The sequence below is a fragment of the Triticum dicoccoides genome, chromosome 5A (assembly GCF_002162155.2).
Source record: "Triticum dicoccoides isolate Atlit2015 ecotype Zavitan chromosome 5A, WEW_v2.0, whole genome shotgun sequence".
Taxonomy (NCBI): Eukaryota; Viridiplantae; Streptophyta; class Magnoliopsida; order Poales; family Poaceae; genus Triticum; species Triticum dicoccoides.
In genome coordinates this window covers 627,726,231-627,742,473 of record NC_041388.1, presented here as the reverse complement: position 1 = coordinate 627,742,473, position 16,243 = coordinate 627,726,231, and the positions used below count along the sequence as shown (strand labels likewise).

General features: G+C 44.9%; 3 protein-coding genes across 3 annotated transcripts; all 3 read right to left on the bottom strand.

The window, feature by feature from the left end:
* Positions 1-4,715: 4,715 nt before the first annotated feature.
* On the bottom strand, positions 4,716-5,698 carry LOC119303543 (pathogenesis-related protein 1-like). The gene has a single exon (XM_037580672.1). The coding sequence runs from the start codon at positions 5,662-5,664 to the stop codon at positions 5,164-5,166; it is 501 nt and encodes a 166-aa protein (XP_037436569.1). The 5' UTR covers positions 5,665-5,698; the 3' UTR covers positions 4,716-5,163.
* A 4,038-nt stretch (positions 5,699-9,736) lies between these two features.
* On the bottom strand, positions 9,737-10,576 carry LOC119303541 (pathogenesis-related protein 1-like). Its single transcript, XM_037580670.1, has one exon. The coding sequence runs from the start codon at positions 10,491-10,493 to the stop codon at positions 9,993-9,995; it is 501 nt and encodes a 166-aa protein (XP_037436567.1). The 5' UTR covers positions 10,494-10,576; the 3' UTR covers positions 9,737-9,992.
* Positions 10,577-14,560: 3,984 nt separating this feature from the next.
* LOC119303542 (pathogenesis-related protein 1-like) lies at positions 14,561-15,352 on the bottom strand. Its single transcript, XM_037580671.1, has one exon. The coding sequence runs from the start codon at positions 15,315-15,317 to the stop codon at positions 14,817-14,819; it is 501 nt and encodes a 166-aa protein (XP_037436568.1). The 5' UTR covers positions 15,318-15,352; the 3' UTR covers positions 14,561-14,816.
* Positions 15,353-16,243: the final 891 nt, after the last annotated feature.

Genomic DNA, 16,243 nt, shown 5'->3' with positions numbered 1-16,243 from the left:
TGCCTGCACAAGATCGATTGCTTCTTTGAGGTATAACTAAGCTTGAAAAGTTTCATAGAAAAATATATCTCGACGAAGTACACTGGTCAAATTCGAAGCACATGTGCGCGCGTTGAGGTAGTCAGATATCATCGTGGGCGGCCTGTTATTTCTTCTGATCGAGATTACCTCTACCGATGTGGAGGAACTTCGTCATTTGATCTCGTGGCACGAACCTAGCTACCTAATAACTCCATCATCTTCATTGTCTGAGAAGAGGTCAGGTCGTAGTAGTCGGGACACACGTACCAAGTAGCTCGCCAACTAGGTGCTAGTGGTACAAACGTGTAAAATGATTAAGGTGAAGAATATTTCTTTCGGGTTCAAGTTGTACAACTTGTTAAGGCAATTGGTACTCGCACGTAAGAACCTTTTTTGCTTGTAATTGAGTCATTCTAATACTGTGTGCCGGTTGGTACATAGGATTTAGTTTTCCGTTGGCGATAATATATGAGCAGCTAACATATCTCTTTTATTTTGCTTTGTCATGCCTCTATCATTTTCATGTGGAATGCAACTTCCGTAACAACCCCCTACCCCCTCCCATGCACCATTTTTTATTATATATTGTGGCTAGAAGCCAATTTGTGCTTCTTCCGGGAACAAGACAAAAGTCAGTTTGTTCTATAAATTGGAATGTTGTTTGTGGTCCTTGTTGTTAGCCAAATGAGTGCTAATTTTCTTGTTCAACTTCACGCGAGATTGATTTAACATTGGCCTTGGTCGCGGAAATCTTATTTTGAACGTGTCACAACTTGCTTTATATATAAAGTGGGACGTGAGCTTTTTCGGTAACATGGCACAACTCAATCAGCGAAAAGTTGTTTTTGGCTCTTCTTTTGTCTTTCTAGCTATGCTGTAACATTATGATCATATTGATGTCCTAGTGCATGGTATTTGGAGATAAGAAAAACTCGGCAACTATACAGTGTGTGCAAGTAGGAGTGATGCAAAGTGATATGCCTCGGCAAAGTGGTCGGTCGATGATGAAACCGTCGGTGAGCAGAAAGAGGCACGAGACAAGTAAAGAGAGTGTCGAAGACGACCGGAAACATGACTCGGATTGGCCGGAGTCGTGGAAGTTGTGCGCATGACCATATAGCTATAGAAGTGGGACCCAGGGCAATGATTTGCCGAAGTAGTGGGATACAGAGTGTGTGTGCATTATGACAGAGTGGTGCATCGTGTGATGTTGTCAGTAGAGCGAGAGAAATAGCTGACCGGCAAGAAGAGGAAGGAAGGTCGGTAATATTATGCTGAGTGTTTCCAGTTTTTGTTTGGAAAATTGGGTTTTATGCTGAGCACCCCATAAAATAACACTTGATATACAACCGACCACTCAGCATATGCAGTATTTTTTGTAGTGAATGGCAACATGAATTCTGTCTGTATGAGTTGTATCCAAATAAAGAGAACGCACAGCATAGAGAACAAGTCTAAGAGATGAGAAAAATGAAAGAAATAAACTTTATTTCATTAGTGGTTTCTATATGTGCTGATCTTTTTGCCATAGCGAGGCCACAGATACCATAATCAACATAATAGTAGAACTATATATTCATCCATAAACACTGTTTGTACAATAACACAACTTACTTGAATCATGGCAATACACAACCATTGCCGGTCTAAACTATACTAGCCGTGCGAAGCCGCGTGCTCGTGAAATTGCCCATCGTCGGTTTAGTTGTGATTTGTCCGGCTGTTGTTTTTGTGTGAGAGATCAAATCAATGTAGCATTGAAGTTTTCTTCTATTGTAGAATATCAAAAGGAAGAGTACATTTGTTGCTGCCGTTCATTGAAAGTATATCTCTCAATTTTCTGTCAAGGGCCTCAAAATGGTGGCAGTGTACCATTGGAGCACCATCCCAAAGTAGCAGACATGTTTCTTCAAGCAAAAATGCATGAACAAAGCCCCTAGTATCCTAAAATCCCATGCTACAATCCAGTCCCACGAGTGCCTTGCACTATTTGCTGTAAATTATATATATAAATTGGCTACTTTCACTATTTTGGACAGAAGTGGTCACCTAACTCCCATGCATTATACTTATAGCCTCTAAAATCAATTTAGTTGTTTAGATGGAACTTAATCTTTGCCCTGACCAGTCCAAACATGAGGGCATGTAATCTATACTTGGATATATAAAATTGTATAATAATTAATACCGACCAAGTAGAACGAAACCTAAATTATATAGACCCAAAGTGTCAAGAATAACCGGACCATTAGCTGCATTTTTAATTGCCAGAGCAACCTGCATGACTTACCCATGGAGTATATACAAAATATATTTTCTTTTCTGGCTCAGCTCAAACACTGGCCAATCTATACCAAGAGTATCTTTTCTACTGTTTAAAAGCTAGCGACAAAAACCAGACACAACATGTTTGAGACTTTTTTGTTATATGGTTTTAAAATTTACCAAATTGATAAGAATCATGCTGGCAATCTTCACAAATTCAGTCCCTAGTTTCCACATCACTGTTGTGAAGTCGAGATTTATTGTGCACTGCATTCTTCAAAGTAGAAACAATAGCCAAACAATCTGAATGATGGGATGGATTAAAACAGTCGTCGGTGCTTTTAGTCCTTCAGTCAGGCAATAATTTCGGTTTCTTCAGCCTCGAGTCACAACATGAGAGAGAAGACACGGGCAATATGATAGACCCCTCCAGATTACAGCTGCTGCACCAGTGCTTCCTTGTCCAGTATTAGCATCATAACCTACAACCAATACGATTTATTTTCTGCATATATGCACCCAGAGTATCAAATAGCCATAAATCATTGTCGGCGGGTTAACTCGCAAGACTTGATTGAACTCTTTCGAACATATTTTGAGATGTTCTATTGAGCAACAATTGCACTAAAGAACAATATTTATAAGATTGCAATTTATATCATACTAGAAAGAAGCCGGCATCTCCAATACAAAATTTATGTACTTTGCATTTAAAAATATTCTACACTAAGTGTTATTGGCTTCCTACCATACACCTTCACAATCATTTGTAATTAACAACAACACTGGTAAGTTATCTTCTGAAACAAATAGTGAAGTTCATTCACATTTTATCTCTTTTGGTGGATCAAGGGGTAATTGCCTGGCGCTTTGAACCTGATCTTGAACTGGCGCCCTAGTCGGTGCCGGACATAGCCTCGCACGGGCAGCCCCTCATGGTCCGCCCTTTCATGGATTTTGAGGGTACTCTGTGCTGAAATGCCCTAGCAGCTCGCAAACGATATGCAGCCCAGAGGATCTCGGCCTTTGAAGCAGCTTAAGAAGACCTCGCGGCCCGGTGCACCATTGATGTCCCGTCGTCGGTCCGAGTGGTGTAGCTGTATGTGGGCGCTAATAATCTATGGTTCCTTGCTTGTCTGTGTGTTCCTTCGGGATTAGAGCTTCGTCCATCCTTCCTCCTCGCTCGAAGAGGAAATGTTGACAAGAGCGGAGGGGATGACCACGATGGATTTAGGTACTGCCGCTCAATCACAACGCCCAGATCCGGAGTACCACAGGCATGCGTGGCATGGGATGACTCTCCCCGCGGTAGGATTTGTGGCGTCGAGGTCAGATCTACTGCATTCACGGACGGGGCCGAAAGCGAGTCCGGAACCTACCATGGACCGCTGGTCGAGAGTGAGCTTGCACGGGACCGCGGCTAGAGCTGGATCTGAAGCAAAACCTGGGTGGGGATGGGTGAGCCATAATGGCAGAGTGGGTGACCGTCACGGCCGGAGTGGCCTATGGCGCGGAGAGGGAGCGAGAGTCTCAGAAACGAGACCTATCATGCCATCTCGAGATCTACTCTATTTGTTTGTACGAGTTGGGATCCAAAAAAGAAAATGCACAACATAGAGAACAAGTGCGAGATGACAAAATGGAAGAAAGACACTTTGATTAGTGGTTTTTTTCCACAGAGAAGCACAAATAGCATACTCAGTATAATAGTAGAACCATATATTTATTCATAAACACTGCTTGTACAATAACACAACTTATTACCTGAATCATAACAGTACATATACATATCTATACATAGGACTGGGCATTCGGTTAGACCGAACCGATCGGGTCGGTGCTTCGGTTACTTTTCAAATTCGGTTTCCTGATTCTCTTGACCGATCGGTGATCTACAAAAGCAATGACCGAGACTTCGGTCCACCGAAAATTCGGTTCGGTGCTCGGTTATGAACGAAGAGAACCGACATTGAAAGGGAAGCAAGAAATCGGGAGACAAATCTTGACGAAAAAATGTTGACGCCGAGCAGGAACAAATCGAAACTTGGAACGGAATGGTAAGAGGAAAGCATGGCCGCAGCCCGCAGGATGTCGTCGGAAGCTGGATGCGATGGCCTCGACCGCGTACAAGCGATGAACGCCGGCCGCCTCCGCCGCTAGGGACTACGGAGCCATGGGCGCAACCAGCCGCCTCCGCCGCAAGGGAGCCATGGGTGCAACCAGCCGCGGGCCGCCTCCGCCGCTAAAGATCAATGGGCGCTGCTGCTAAGGAGCCATGACCGCAAGCGCGCAGCCGACGCCCTGCGAGGTAGGAAAATGGAGGCGGCGGCGCCGCGTGATGTGCGCTCGTGAAGCACCGAAGCCTGGAGCATATTCTGGATAAGTTGCGTGGGCCGTTTCCCTTCGTCTGCTTGTGGAAAGAAAAGGCTGGAAAAAGCATTGTCTACTACTAGTTCTGTAACGTGGAGTCGTGGATGGTTGGGCTGAATTGACTAGGCTTTAATAAAAAAACGAGAAAGTTAATAAAATACGGTTAATTCGGGAGATTCGGTTAATAGCGTCCAATGACCGAAAGTACCGAAGTAATATCGGTTTCTTACGATCGCTAACCGGACGAACGACCGAACCTTCGGTCCTCGGTTTTTTCGGCTTCGGTCTCGGTTTTTTCGGCTCCGGTCTTCGGTTCTCGGCTTATATGCCCACCCCTATCTATACTATACAGCCGGTCTAAACAATATATGACGTCAAATTCGGCCAGCTGGTTATTTATATATCTCATCTAATCACACTGTAGTTATCACAGCTTAATCATTTTATTTATGCAATACGCCGTACGTACATGCACACTCGCATGCATGCATGCATGATGCATATAGCCTAGTACGGGCTCACCCCGGGGAAGTTGCCTGGCGGGTTGTAGCTGCAGATGATGAACACACCGTCGCCGCTGTCGCAAACGACGCGGGCGCAACCGATGGCCGTCGAGTCGCGCCACACCACCTGCGTGTAGTGCAAGCACGACTTGTCCGCCGGCGCCGAGCAGCTGTTGCTGCTGTGGTCGTAGTACTGCTTCTCCGACACCCATGAATTCACGGCGTCCATCGCCGTCCATCCGGTCCCGCCGCCGCCGCCTCCGTAGAGGTTCTCCCCGTACTGCCCGCCCGAATGTACCAGCTGGCAGTCGCCGCGGCGCTGAGCCGCGTAGTCCTGCGCGAAGGCTGCCACGGTAGCGTCCCATGTCACCTCCCCAAGGCCCACGTCAGCGCGCGCCGCGTTGTGGGCGTCCACGAAGTCCTGCTCCGAGTTCTGGGCCGTGACCGCCATGGCGGACGCGAGAGCTAAGAGCACCACTACTGCTAGCTTCGGCGAGTACTCCATCGCTGACTAAGCCTTACAAAACTAATCAAGGAAAATGTATCTGTAACGATGAGATAGACTGCCACCATGCGTACGTTGTGTATTTGTACTGCCTGCACAAGATCGATTGCTTCTCTGAGGTATAACTAAGCTTGAAAAGTTTCATAGAAAAATATATCTCGACGAAGTACACTGGTCAAATTCGAAGCACATGTGCGCGCGTTGAAGTAGTCAGATATCATCGTGGGCGGCCTGTTATTTCTTCTGATCGAGATTACCTCTACCGATGTGGAGGAACTTCGTCATTTGATCTTGTGGCACGAACCTAGCTACCTAATAACTCCATCATCTTCATTGTCTGAGAAGAGGTCAGGTCGTAGTAGTCGGGACACACGTACCAAGTAGCTCGCCAACTAGGTGCTAGTGGTACAAACGTGTAAAATGATTAAGGTGAAGAATATTTCTTTCGGGTTCAAGTTGTACAACTTGTTAAGGCAATTGGTACTCGCACGTAAGAACCTTTTTTGCTTGTAATTGAGTCGTTCTAATACTATGTGCCGGTTGGTACATAGGATTTAGTTTTCCGTTGGCGATAATATATGAGCAGCTAACATATCTCTTTTATTTTGCTTTGTCATGCCTCTATCATTTTCATGTGGAATGCAACTTCCGTAACAACCCCCTACCCCCTCTCATGCACCATTTTTTATTATATATTGTGGCTAGAAGCCAATTTGTGCTTCTCCCGGGAACAAGACAAAAGTCAGTTTGTTCTATAAATTGGAATGTTGTTTGTGGTCCTTGTTGTTAGCCAAATGAGTGCTAATTTTCTTGTTCAACTTCACGCGAGATTGATTTAACATTGGCCTTGGTCGCGGAAATCTTATTTTGAACGTGTCACAACTTGCTTTATATATAAAGTGGGACGTGAGCTTTTTCGGTAACATGGCACAACTCAATCAGCGGAAAGTTGTTTTTGGCTCTTCTTTTGTCTTTCTAGCTATGCTGTAACATTATGATCATATTGATGTCCTAGTGCATGGTATTTGGAGATAAGAAAAACTCGGCAACTATACAATGTGTGCAAGTAGGAGTGATGCAAAGTGATATGCCTCGGCAAAGTGGTCGGTCGATGATGCAACCGTCGGTGAGCAGAAAGAGGCACGAGACAAGTAAAGAGAGTGTCGAAGACGACCGGAAACATGACTCAGATTGGCTGGAGTCGTGGAAGTTGTGCGCATGACCATGTAGCTATAGAAGTGGGACCCAGGGCAATGATTTGGCGAAGTAGTGGGATACAGAGTGTGTGTGCATTATGACAGAGTGGTGCATCGTGTGATGTTGTCAGTAGAGCGAGAGAAATAGCTGACCGGCAAGAAGAGGAAGGAAGGTCGGTAATATTATGCTGAGTGTTTCCAGTTTTTGTTTGGCAAATTGGGTTTTATGCTGAGCACCCCATAAAATAACACTTGATATACAACCGACCACTCAGCATATGCAGTATTTTTTATAGTGAATGGCAACATGAATTCTGTCTGTATGAGTTGTATCCAAATAAAGAGAACGCACAACATAGAGAACAAGTCTAAGAGATGAAAAAAATGAAAGAAATAAACTTTATTTCATTAGTGGTTTCTATATGTGCTGATCTTTTTGCCATAGCAAGGCCACAAATACCATAATCAACATAATAGTAGAACTATATATTCATCCATAAACACTGTTTGTACAATAACACAACTTACTTGAATCATGGCAATACACAACCATTGCCGGTCTAAACTATACTAGCCGTGCGAAGCCGCATGCTCGTGAAATTGCCCATCGTCGGTTTAGTTGTGATTTGTCCGGCTGTTGTTTTTGTGTGAGAGATCAAATCAATGTAGCATTGAAGTTTTCTTCTATTGTAGAATATCAAAAGGAAGAGTACATTTGTTGCTGCCGTTCATTGAAAGTATATCTCTCAATTTTCTGTCAAGGGCCTCAAAATGGTGGCAGTGTACCATTGGAGCACCATCCCAAAGTAGCAGACATGTTTCTTCAAGCAAAAATGCATGAACAAAGCCCCTAGTATCCTAAAATCCCATGCTACAATCCAGTCCCACGAGTGCCTTGCACTATTTGCTGTAAATTATATATATAAATTGGCTACTTTCACTATTTTGGACAGAAGTGGTCACCTAACTCCCATGCATTATACTTATAGCCTCTAAAATCAATTTAGTTGTTTAGATGGAACTTAATCTTTGCCCTGACCAGTCCAAACATGAGGGCATGTAATCTATACTTCGATATATAAAATTGTATAATAATTAATACTGACCAAGTAGAACGAAACCTAAATTATATAGACCCAAAGTGTCAAGAATAACCGGACCATTAGCTGCATTTTTAATTGCCAGAGCAACCTGCATGACTTACCCATGGAGTATATACAAAATATATTTTCTTTTCTGGCTCAGCTCAAACACTGGCCAATCTATACCAAGAGTATCTTTCTACTGTTTAAAAGCTAGCGACAAAAACCAGACACAACATGTTTGAGACTTTTTTGTTATATGGTTTTAAAATTTACCAAATTGATAAGAATCATGCTGGCAATCTTCACAAATTCAGTCCCTAGTTTCCACATCACTATTGTGAAGTCGAGATTTATTGTGCACTGCATTCTTCAAAGTAGAAACAATAGCCAAACAATCTGAATGATGGGATGGATTAAAACAGTCGTCGGTGCTTTTAGTCCTTCAGTCAGGCAATAATTTCGGTTTCTTCAGCCTCGAGTCACAACATGAGAGAGAAGACACGGGCAATATGATAGACCCCTCCAGATTACTGCTGCTGCACCGGTGCTTCCTTGTCCAGTATTAGCATCATAACCTACAACCAATACGATTTATTTTCTGCATATATGCACCCAGAGTATCAAATAGCCATAAATCATTGTCGGCGGGTTAACTCGCAAGACTTGATTGAACTCTTTCGAACATATTTTGAGATGTTCTATTGAGCAACAATTGCACTAAAGAACAATATTTATAAGATTGCAATTTATATCATACTAGAAAGAAGCCGGCATCTCCAATACAAAATTTATGTACTTTGCATTTAAAAATATTCTACACTAAGTGTTATTGGCTTCCTACCATACACCTTCACAATCATTTGTAATTAACAACAACACTGGTAAGTTATCTTCTGAAACAAATAGTGAAGTTCATTCACATTTTATCTCTTTTGGTGGATCAAGGGGTAATTGCCTGGCGCTTTGAACCTGATCTTGAACTGGCGCCCTGGTCGGTGCCGGACATAGCCTCGCACGGGCAGCCCCTCATGGTCCGCCCTTTCATGGATTTTGAGGGTACTCTGTGCCGAAATGCCCTAGCAGCTCGCAAACGATATGCAGCCCAGAGGATCTCGGCCTTTGAAGCAGCTTAAGAAGACCTCGCGGCCCGGTGCACCATTGATGTCCCGTCGTCGGTCCGAGTGGTGTAGCTGTATGTGGGCGCTAATAATCTATGGTTCCTTGCTTGTCTGTGTGTTCCTTCGGGATTAGAGCTTCGTCCATCCTTCCTCCTCGCTCGAAGAGGAAATGTTGACAAGAGCGGAGGGGATGACCATGATGGATTGAGGTACTGCCGCTCAATCACAACTCCCAGATCCGGAGTACCACAGGCATGCGTGGCATGGGATGACTCTCCCCGCGGTAGGATTTGTGGCGTCGAGGTCAGATCTACTGCATTCACGGACGGGGCCGAAAGCGAGTCCGGAACCTACCATGGACCGCTGGTCGAGAGTGAGCTTGCACGGGACCGCAGTTAGAGCTGGATCTGAAGCAAAATCTGGGAGGGGATGGGTGAGCCATAATGGCAGAGTGGGTGACCGTCACGGCCGGAGTGGCCTATGGCGCGGAGAGGGAGCGAGAGTCTCAGAAACGAGACCTATCATGCCACCTCGAGATCTATTCCATTTGTTTGTACGAGTTGGGATCCAAAAAAGAAAATGCACAACATAGAGAACAAGTGCGAGATGACAAAATGGAAGAAAGACACTTTGATTAGCGGTTTTTTTCCACAGCGAAGCACAAATATCATACTCAGTATAATAGTAGAACCATATATTTATTCATAAACACTGCTTGTACAATAACACAACTTATTACCTGAATCATAACAGTACATATACATATCTATACAGCCGGTCTAAACAATGCATGGCGTCAAGTCCGGCTGGCTGGTTAATTATATATCTCATCTGATCACACTGTAGTTATCACAGCTTAATCATTTTATTTATGCAATACGCCGTACGTACATGCACACTCGCATGCATGCATGCATGATGCATATAGCCTAGTACGGGCTCACCCCGGGGAAGTTGCCTGGCGGGTTGTAGCTGCAGATGATGAACACACCATCGCCGCTGTCGCAAACGACGCGGGCGCAACCGATGGCCGTCGAGTCGCGCCACACCACCTGCGTGTAGTGCAAGCACGACTTGTCCGCCGGCGCCGAGCAGCTGTTGCTGCTGTGGTCGTAGTACTGCTTCTCCGACACCCATGAATTCACGGCGTCCATCGCCGTCCATCCGGTCCCGCCGGCGCCGCCTCCGTAGAGGTTCTCCCCGTACTGCCCGCCTGAATGTACCAGCTGGCAGTCGCCGCGGCGCTGATCTGCGTAGTCCTGCGCGAAGGCTGCCACGGTAGCGTCCCATGTCACCTCCCCAAGGCCCACGTCAGCGCGCGCCGCGTTGTGGGCGTCCACGAAGTCCTGCTCCGAGTTCTGGGCCGTGACCGCCATGGCGGACGCGAGAGCTAAGAGCACCACTACTGCTAGCTTCGGCGAGTACTCCATCGCTGACTAAGCCTTACAAAACTAATCAAGGAAGATGTATCTGTAACGATGAGATAGACTGCCACCATGCGTACGTTGTGTATTTGTACTGCCTGCACAAGATCGATTGCTTCTTTGAGGTATAACTAAGCTTGAAAAGTTTCATAGAAAAATATATCTCGACGAAGTACACTGGTCAAATTCGAAGCACATGTGCGCGCGTTGAGGTAGTCAGATATCATCGTGGGCGGCCTGTTATTTCTTCTGATCGAGATTACCTCTACCGATGTGGAGGAACTTCGTCATTTGATCTCGTGGCACGAACCTAGCTACCTAATAACTCCATCGTCTTCATTGTCTGAGAAGAGGTCAGGTCGTAGTAGTCGGGACACGTACCAAGTAGCTCGCCAACTAGGTGCTAGTGGTACAAACGTGTAAAATGATTAAGGTGAAGAATATTTCTTTCGGGTTCAAGTTGTACAACTTGTTAAGGCAATTGGTACTCGCACGTAAGAACCTTTTTTGCTTGTAATTGAGTCGTTCTAATACTGTGTGCCGGTTGGTACATAGGATTTAGTTTTCCGTTGCCGATAATATATGAGCAGCTAACATATCTCTTTTATTTTGCTTTGTCATGCCTCTATCATTTTCATGTGGAATGCAACTTCCGTAACAACCCCCCTACCCCCTCCCATGCACCATTTTTTATTATATATTGTGGCTAGAAGCCAATTTGTGCTTCTCCCGGGAACAAGACAAAAGTCAGTTTGTTCTATAAATTGGAATGTTGTTTGTGGTCCTTGTTGTTAGCCAAATGAGTGCTAATTTTCTTGTTCAACTTCACGCGAGATTGATTTAACATTGGCCTTAGTCACGGAAATCTTATTTTGAACGTGTCACAACTTGCTTTATATATAAAGTGGGACGTGAGCTTTTTCGGTAACATGGCACAACTCAATCAGCGGAAAGTTGTTTTTGGCTCTTCTTTTGTCTTTCTAGCTATGCTGTAACATTATGGTCATATTGATGTCCTAGTGCATGGTATTTGGAGATAAGAAAAACTCGGCAACTATACAATGTGTGCAAGTAGGAGTGATGCAAAGTGATATGCCTCGGCAAAGTGGTCGGTCGATGATGCAACCGTCGGTGAGCAGAAAGAGGCACGAGACAAGTAAAGAGAGTGTCGAAGACGACCGGAAACATGACTCAGATTGGCTGGAGTCGTGGAAGTTGTGCGCATGACCATGTAGCTATAGAAGTGGGACCCAGGGCAATGATTTGGCGAAGTAGTGGGATACAGAGTGTGTGTGCATTATGACAGAGTGGTGCATCGTGTGATATTGTCAGTAGAGCGAGAGAAATAGCTGACCTGCAAGAAGAGGAAGGAAGGTCGGTAATATTATGCTGAGTGTTTCCAGTTTTTGTTTGGCAAATTGGGTTTTATGCTGAGCACCCCATAAAATAACACTTGATATACAACCGACCACTCAGCATATGCAGTATTTTTTGTAGTGAATGGCAACATGAATTCTGTCTGTATGAGTTGTATCCAAATAAAGAGAACGCACAGCATAGAGAACAAGTCTAAGAGATGAAAAAAATGAAAGAAATAAACTTTATTTCATTAGTGGTTTCTATATGTGCTGATCTTTTTGCCATAGCAAGGCCACAAATACCATAATCAACATAATAGTAGAACTATATATTCATCCATAAACACTGTTTGTACAATAACACAACTTACTTGAATCATGGCAATACACAACCATTGCCGGTCTAAACTATACTAGCCGTGCGAAGCCGCGTGCTCGTGAAATTGCCCATCGTCGGTTTAGTTGTGATTTGTCCGGCTGTTGTTTTTGTGTGAGAGATCAAATCAATGTAGCATTGAAGTTCTCTTCTATTGTAGAATATCAAAAGGAAGAGTACATTTGTTGCTGCCGTTCATTGAAAGTATATCTCTCAATTTTCTGTCAAGGGCCTCAAAATGGTTGTAGTGCACCATTGTAGCACCATCCCAAAGTAGCAGACATGTTTCTTCAAGCAAAAATGCATGAACAAAGCCCCTAGTATCCTAAAATCCCATGCTACAATCCAGTCCCACGAGTGCCTTGCACTATTTGCTGTAAATTATATATATAAATTGGCTACTTTCACTATTTTGGACAGAAGTGGTCACCTAACTCCCATGCATTATACTTATAGCCTCTAAAATCAATTTAGTTGTTTAGATGGAACTTAATCTTTGCCCTGACCAGTCCAAACATGAGGGCATGTAATCTATACTTCGATATATAAAATTGTATAATAATTAATACTGACCAAGTAGAACGAAACCTAAATTATATAGACCCAAAGTGTCAAGAATAACCGGACCATTAGCTGCATTTTTAATTGCCAGAGCAACCTGCATGACTTACCCATGGAGTATATACAAAATATATTTTCTTTTCTGGCTCAGCTCAAACACTGGCCAATCTATACCAAGAGTATCTTTCTACTGTTTAAAAGCTAGCGACAAAAACCAGACACAACATGTTTGAGACTTTTTTGTTATATGGTTTTAAAATTTACCAAATTGATAAGAATCATGCTGGCAATCTTCACAAATTCAGTCCCTAGTTTCCACATCACTATTGTGAAGTCGAGATTTATTGTGCACTGCATTCTTCAAAGTAGAAACAATAGCCAAACAATCTGAATGATGGGATGGATTAAAACAGTCGTCGGTGCTTTTAGTCCTTCAGGCAATAATTTCGGTTTCTTCAGCCTCGAGTCACAACATGAGAGAGAAGACACGGGCAATATGATAGACCCCTCCAGATTACTGCTGCTGCACCGGTGCTTCCTTGTCCAGTATTAGCATCATAACCTACAACCAATACGATTTATTTTCTGCATATATGCACCCAGAGTATCAAATAGCCATAAATCATTGTCGGCGGGTTAACTCGCAAGACTTGATTGAACTCTTTCGAACATATTTTGAGATGTTCTATTGAGCAACAATTGCACTAAAGAACAATATTTATAAGATTGCAATTTATATCATACTAGAAAGAAGCCGGCATCTCCAATACAAAATTTATGTACTTTGCATTTAAAAATATTCTACACTAAGTGTTATTGGCTTCCTACCATACACCTTCACAATCATTTGTAATTAACAACAACACTGGTAAGTTATCTTCTGAAACAAATAGTGAAGTTCATTCACATTTTATCTCTTTTGGTGGATCAAGGGGTAATTGCCTGGCGCTTTGAACCTGATCTTGAACTGGCGCCCTGGTCGGTGCCGGACATAGCCTCGCACGGGCAGCCCGTCATGGTCCGCCCTTTCATGGATTTTGAGGGTACTCTGTGCCGAAATGCCCTAGCAGCTTGCAAACGATATGCAGCCCAGAGGATCTCGGCCTTTGAAGCAGCTTAAGAAGACCTCGCGGCCCGGTGCACCATTGATGTCCCGTCGTCGGTCCGAGTGGTGTAGCTGTATGTGGGCGCTAATAATCTATGGTTCCTTGCTTGTCTGTGTGTTCCTTCGGGATTAGAGCTTCGTCCATCCTTCCTCCTCGCTTGAAGAGGAAATGTTGACAAGAGCGGAGGGGATGACCACGATGGATTTAGGTACTGCCGCTCAATCACAACGCCCAGATCCGGAGTACCACAGGCATGCGTGGCATGGGATGACTCTCCCCGCGGTAGGATTTGTGGCGTCGAGGTCAGATCTACTGCATTCACGGACGGGGCCGAAAGCGAGTCCGGAACCTACCATGGACCGCTGGTCGAGAGTGAGCTTGCACGGGACCGCGGCTAGAGCTGGATCTGAAGCAAAACCTGGGAGGGGATGGGTGAGCCATAATGGCAGAGTGGGTGACCGTCACGGCCGGAGTGGCCTATGGCGCGGAGAGGGAGCGAGAGTCTCAGAAACGAGACCTATCATGCCACCTCGAGATCTACTCCATTTGTTTGTACGAGTTGGGATCCAAAAAAGAAAATGCACAACATAGAGAACAAGTGCGAGATGACAAAATGGAAGAAAGACACTTTGATTAGCGGTTTTTTTCCACAGCGAAGCACAAATATCATACTCAGTATAATAGTAGAACCATATATTTATTCATAAACACTGCTTGTACAATAACACAACTTATTACCTGAATCATAACAGTACATATACATATCTATACAGCCGGTCTAAACAATGCATGGCGTCAAGTCCGGCTGGCTGGTTAATTATATATCTCATCTGATCACACTGTAGTTATCACAGCTTAATCATTTTATTTATGCAATACGCCGTACGTACATGCACACTCGCATGCATGCATGCATGATGCATATAGCCTAGTACGGGCTCACCCCGGGGAAGTTGCCTGGCGGGTTGTAGCTGCAGATGATGAACACACCATCGCCGCTGTCGCAAACGACGCGGGCGCAACCGATGGCCGTCGAGTCGCGCCACACCACCTGCGTGTAGTGCAAGCACGACTTGTCCGCCGGCGCCGAGCAGCTGTTGCTGCTGTGGTCGTAGTACTGCTTCTCCGACACCCATGAATTCACGGCGTCCATCGCCGTCCATCCGGTCCCGCCGCCGCCGCCTCCGTAGAGGTTCTCCCCGTACTGCCCGCCCGAATGTACCAGCTGGCAGTCGCCGCGGCGCTGATCCGCGTAGTCCTGCGCGAAGGCTGCCACGGTAGCGTCCCATGTCACCTCCCCTAGGCCCACGTCGGCGCGCGCCGCGTTGTGGGCGTCCACGAAGTCCTGCTCCGAGTTCTGGGCCGTGACCGCCATGGCGGACGCGAGAGCTAAGAGCACCACTACTGCTAGCTTCGGCGAGTACTCCATCGCTGATTAAACCTTTCAAAACTAATCAAGGAAGATGTATCTGTAACGATGAGATAGACTGCCACCATGCGTACGTTGTGTATTTATATATAATGCCTGCACAAGATCATCGATGGCTTCTCTGAGGTATAACTAAGCTTGAAAAGTTTCATAGAAAAATATATCTCGACGAAGTACACTGGTCAAATTCGAAGCACATGTGTGCGCGTTGAGGTAGTCAGATATCATCGTGGGCGGCCTGTTATTTCTTCTGATCGAGATTACCTCTACCGATGTGGAGGAACTTCGTCATTTGATCTCGTGGCACGAACCTAGCTACCTAATAACTCCATCATCTTCATTGTCCGAGAAGAGGTCAGGTCATAGTAGTCGGGACACACGTACCAAGTAGCTCGCCAACTAGGTGCTAGTGGTACAAACGTGTAAAATGATTAAGGTGAACTAGTGAAGAATATTTCTTTCGGGTTCAAGTTGTACAACTTGTTAAGGCAATTGGCCGCTCCGCCTGCTCCGGCGCGTCTTAGTCCTTCTCCTCCGCCTCGTAAGCAACGAAAGAAGACAGTCGCAGCCGCTCCGTCTGCTCCGGCGTCTATCAGTACAGTCAGAGGCGGGAGGCAATACAGATTCGGTCCATCTCTCAAGCCTCTAGAGAAGTTACCATACGAGAGGACCGCGGAGGAAAACACGAAGATCGTGGAAACCGAAGTGAAGGACTTCTTGATGGGGTGAAATCAAAGAAACATCCACCTCCGGAGGAGAAGATAGATTCGATGAAATATAAGCACACTATCGATGCCCTGAGAAAACCACCAAAGTCTCCGCCGAAAACAAACTATGTGCGCATTACTGAAAAGGTATATATCAAAGCGGAGCAGTCGGGAAGTATTATCAGTGATCGAAGGTTAGCAGAATGACGAGCTGGGAAA

What these genes read in the sequence shown, in the direction of transcription:
- LOC119303543 (XM_037580672.1), bottom strand. Translation starts at nt 5,664, where the DNA reads ATGGAGTACTCGCCGAAGCTAGCAGTAGTGGTGCTCTTAGCTCTCGCG.
- LOC119303541 (XM_037580670.1), bottom strand. Translation starts at nt 10,493, where the DNA reads ATGGAGTACTCGCCGAAGCTAGCAGTAGTGGTGCTCTTAGCTCTCGCG.
- LOC119303542 (XM_037580671.1), bottom strand. Translation starts at nt 15,317, where the DNA reads ATGGAGTACTCGCCGAAGCTAGCAGTAGTGGTGCTCTTAGCTCTCGCG.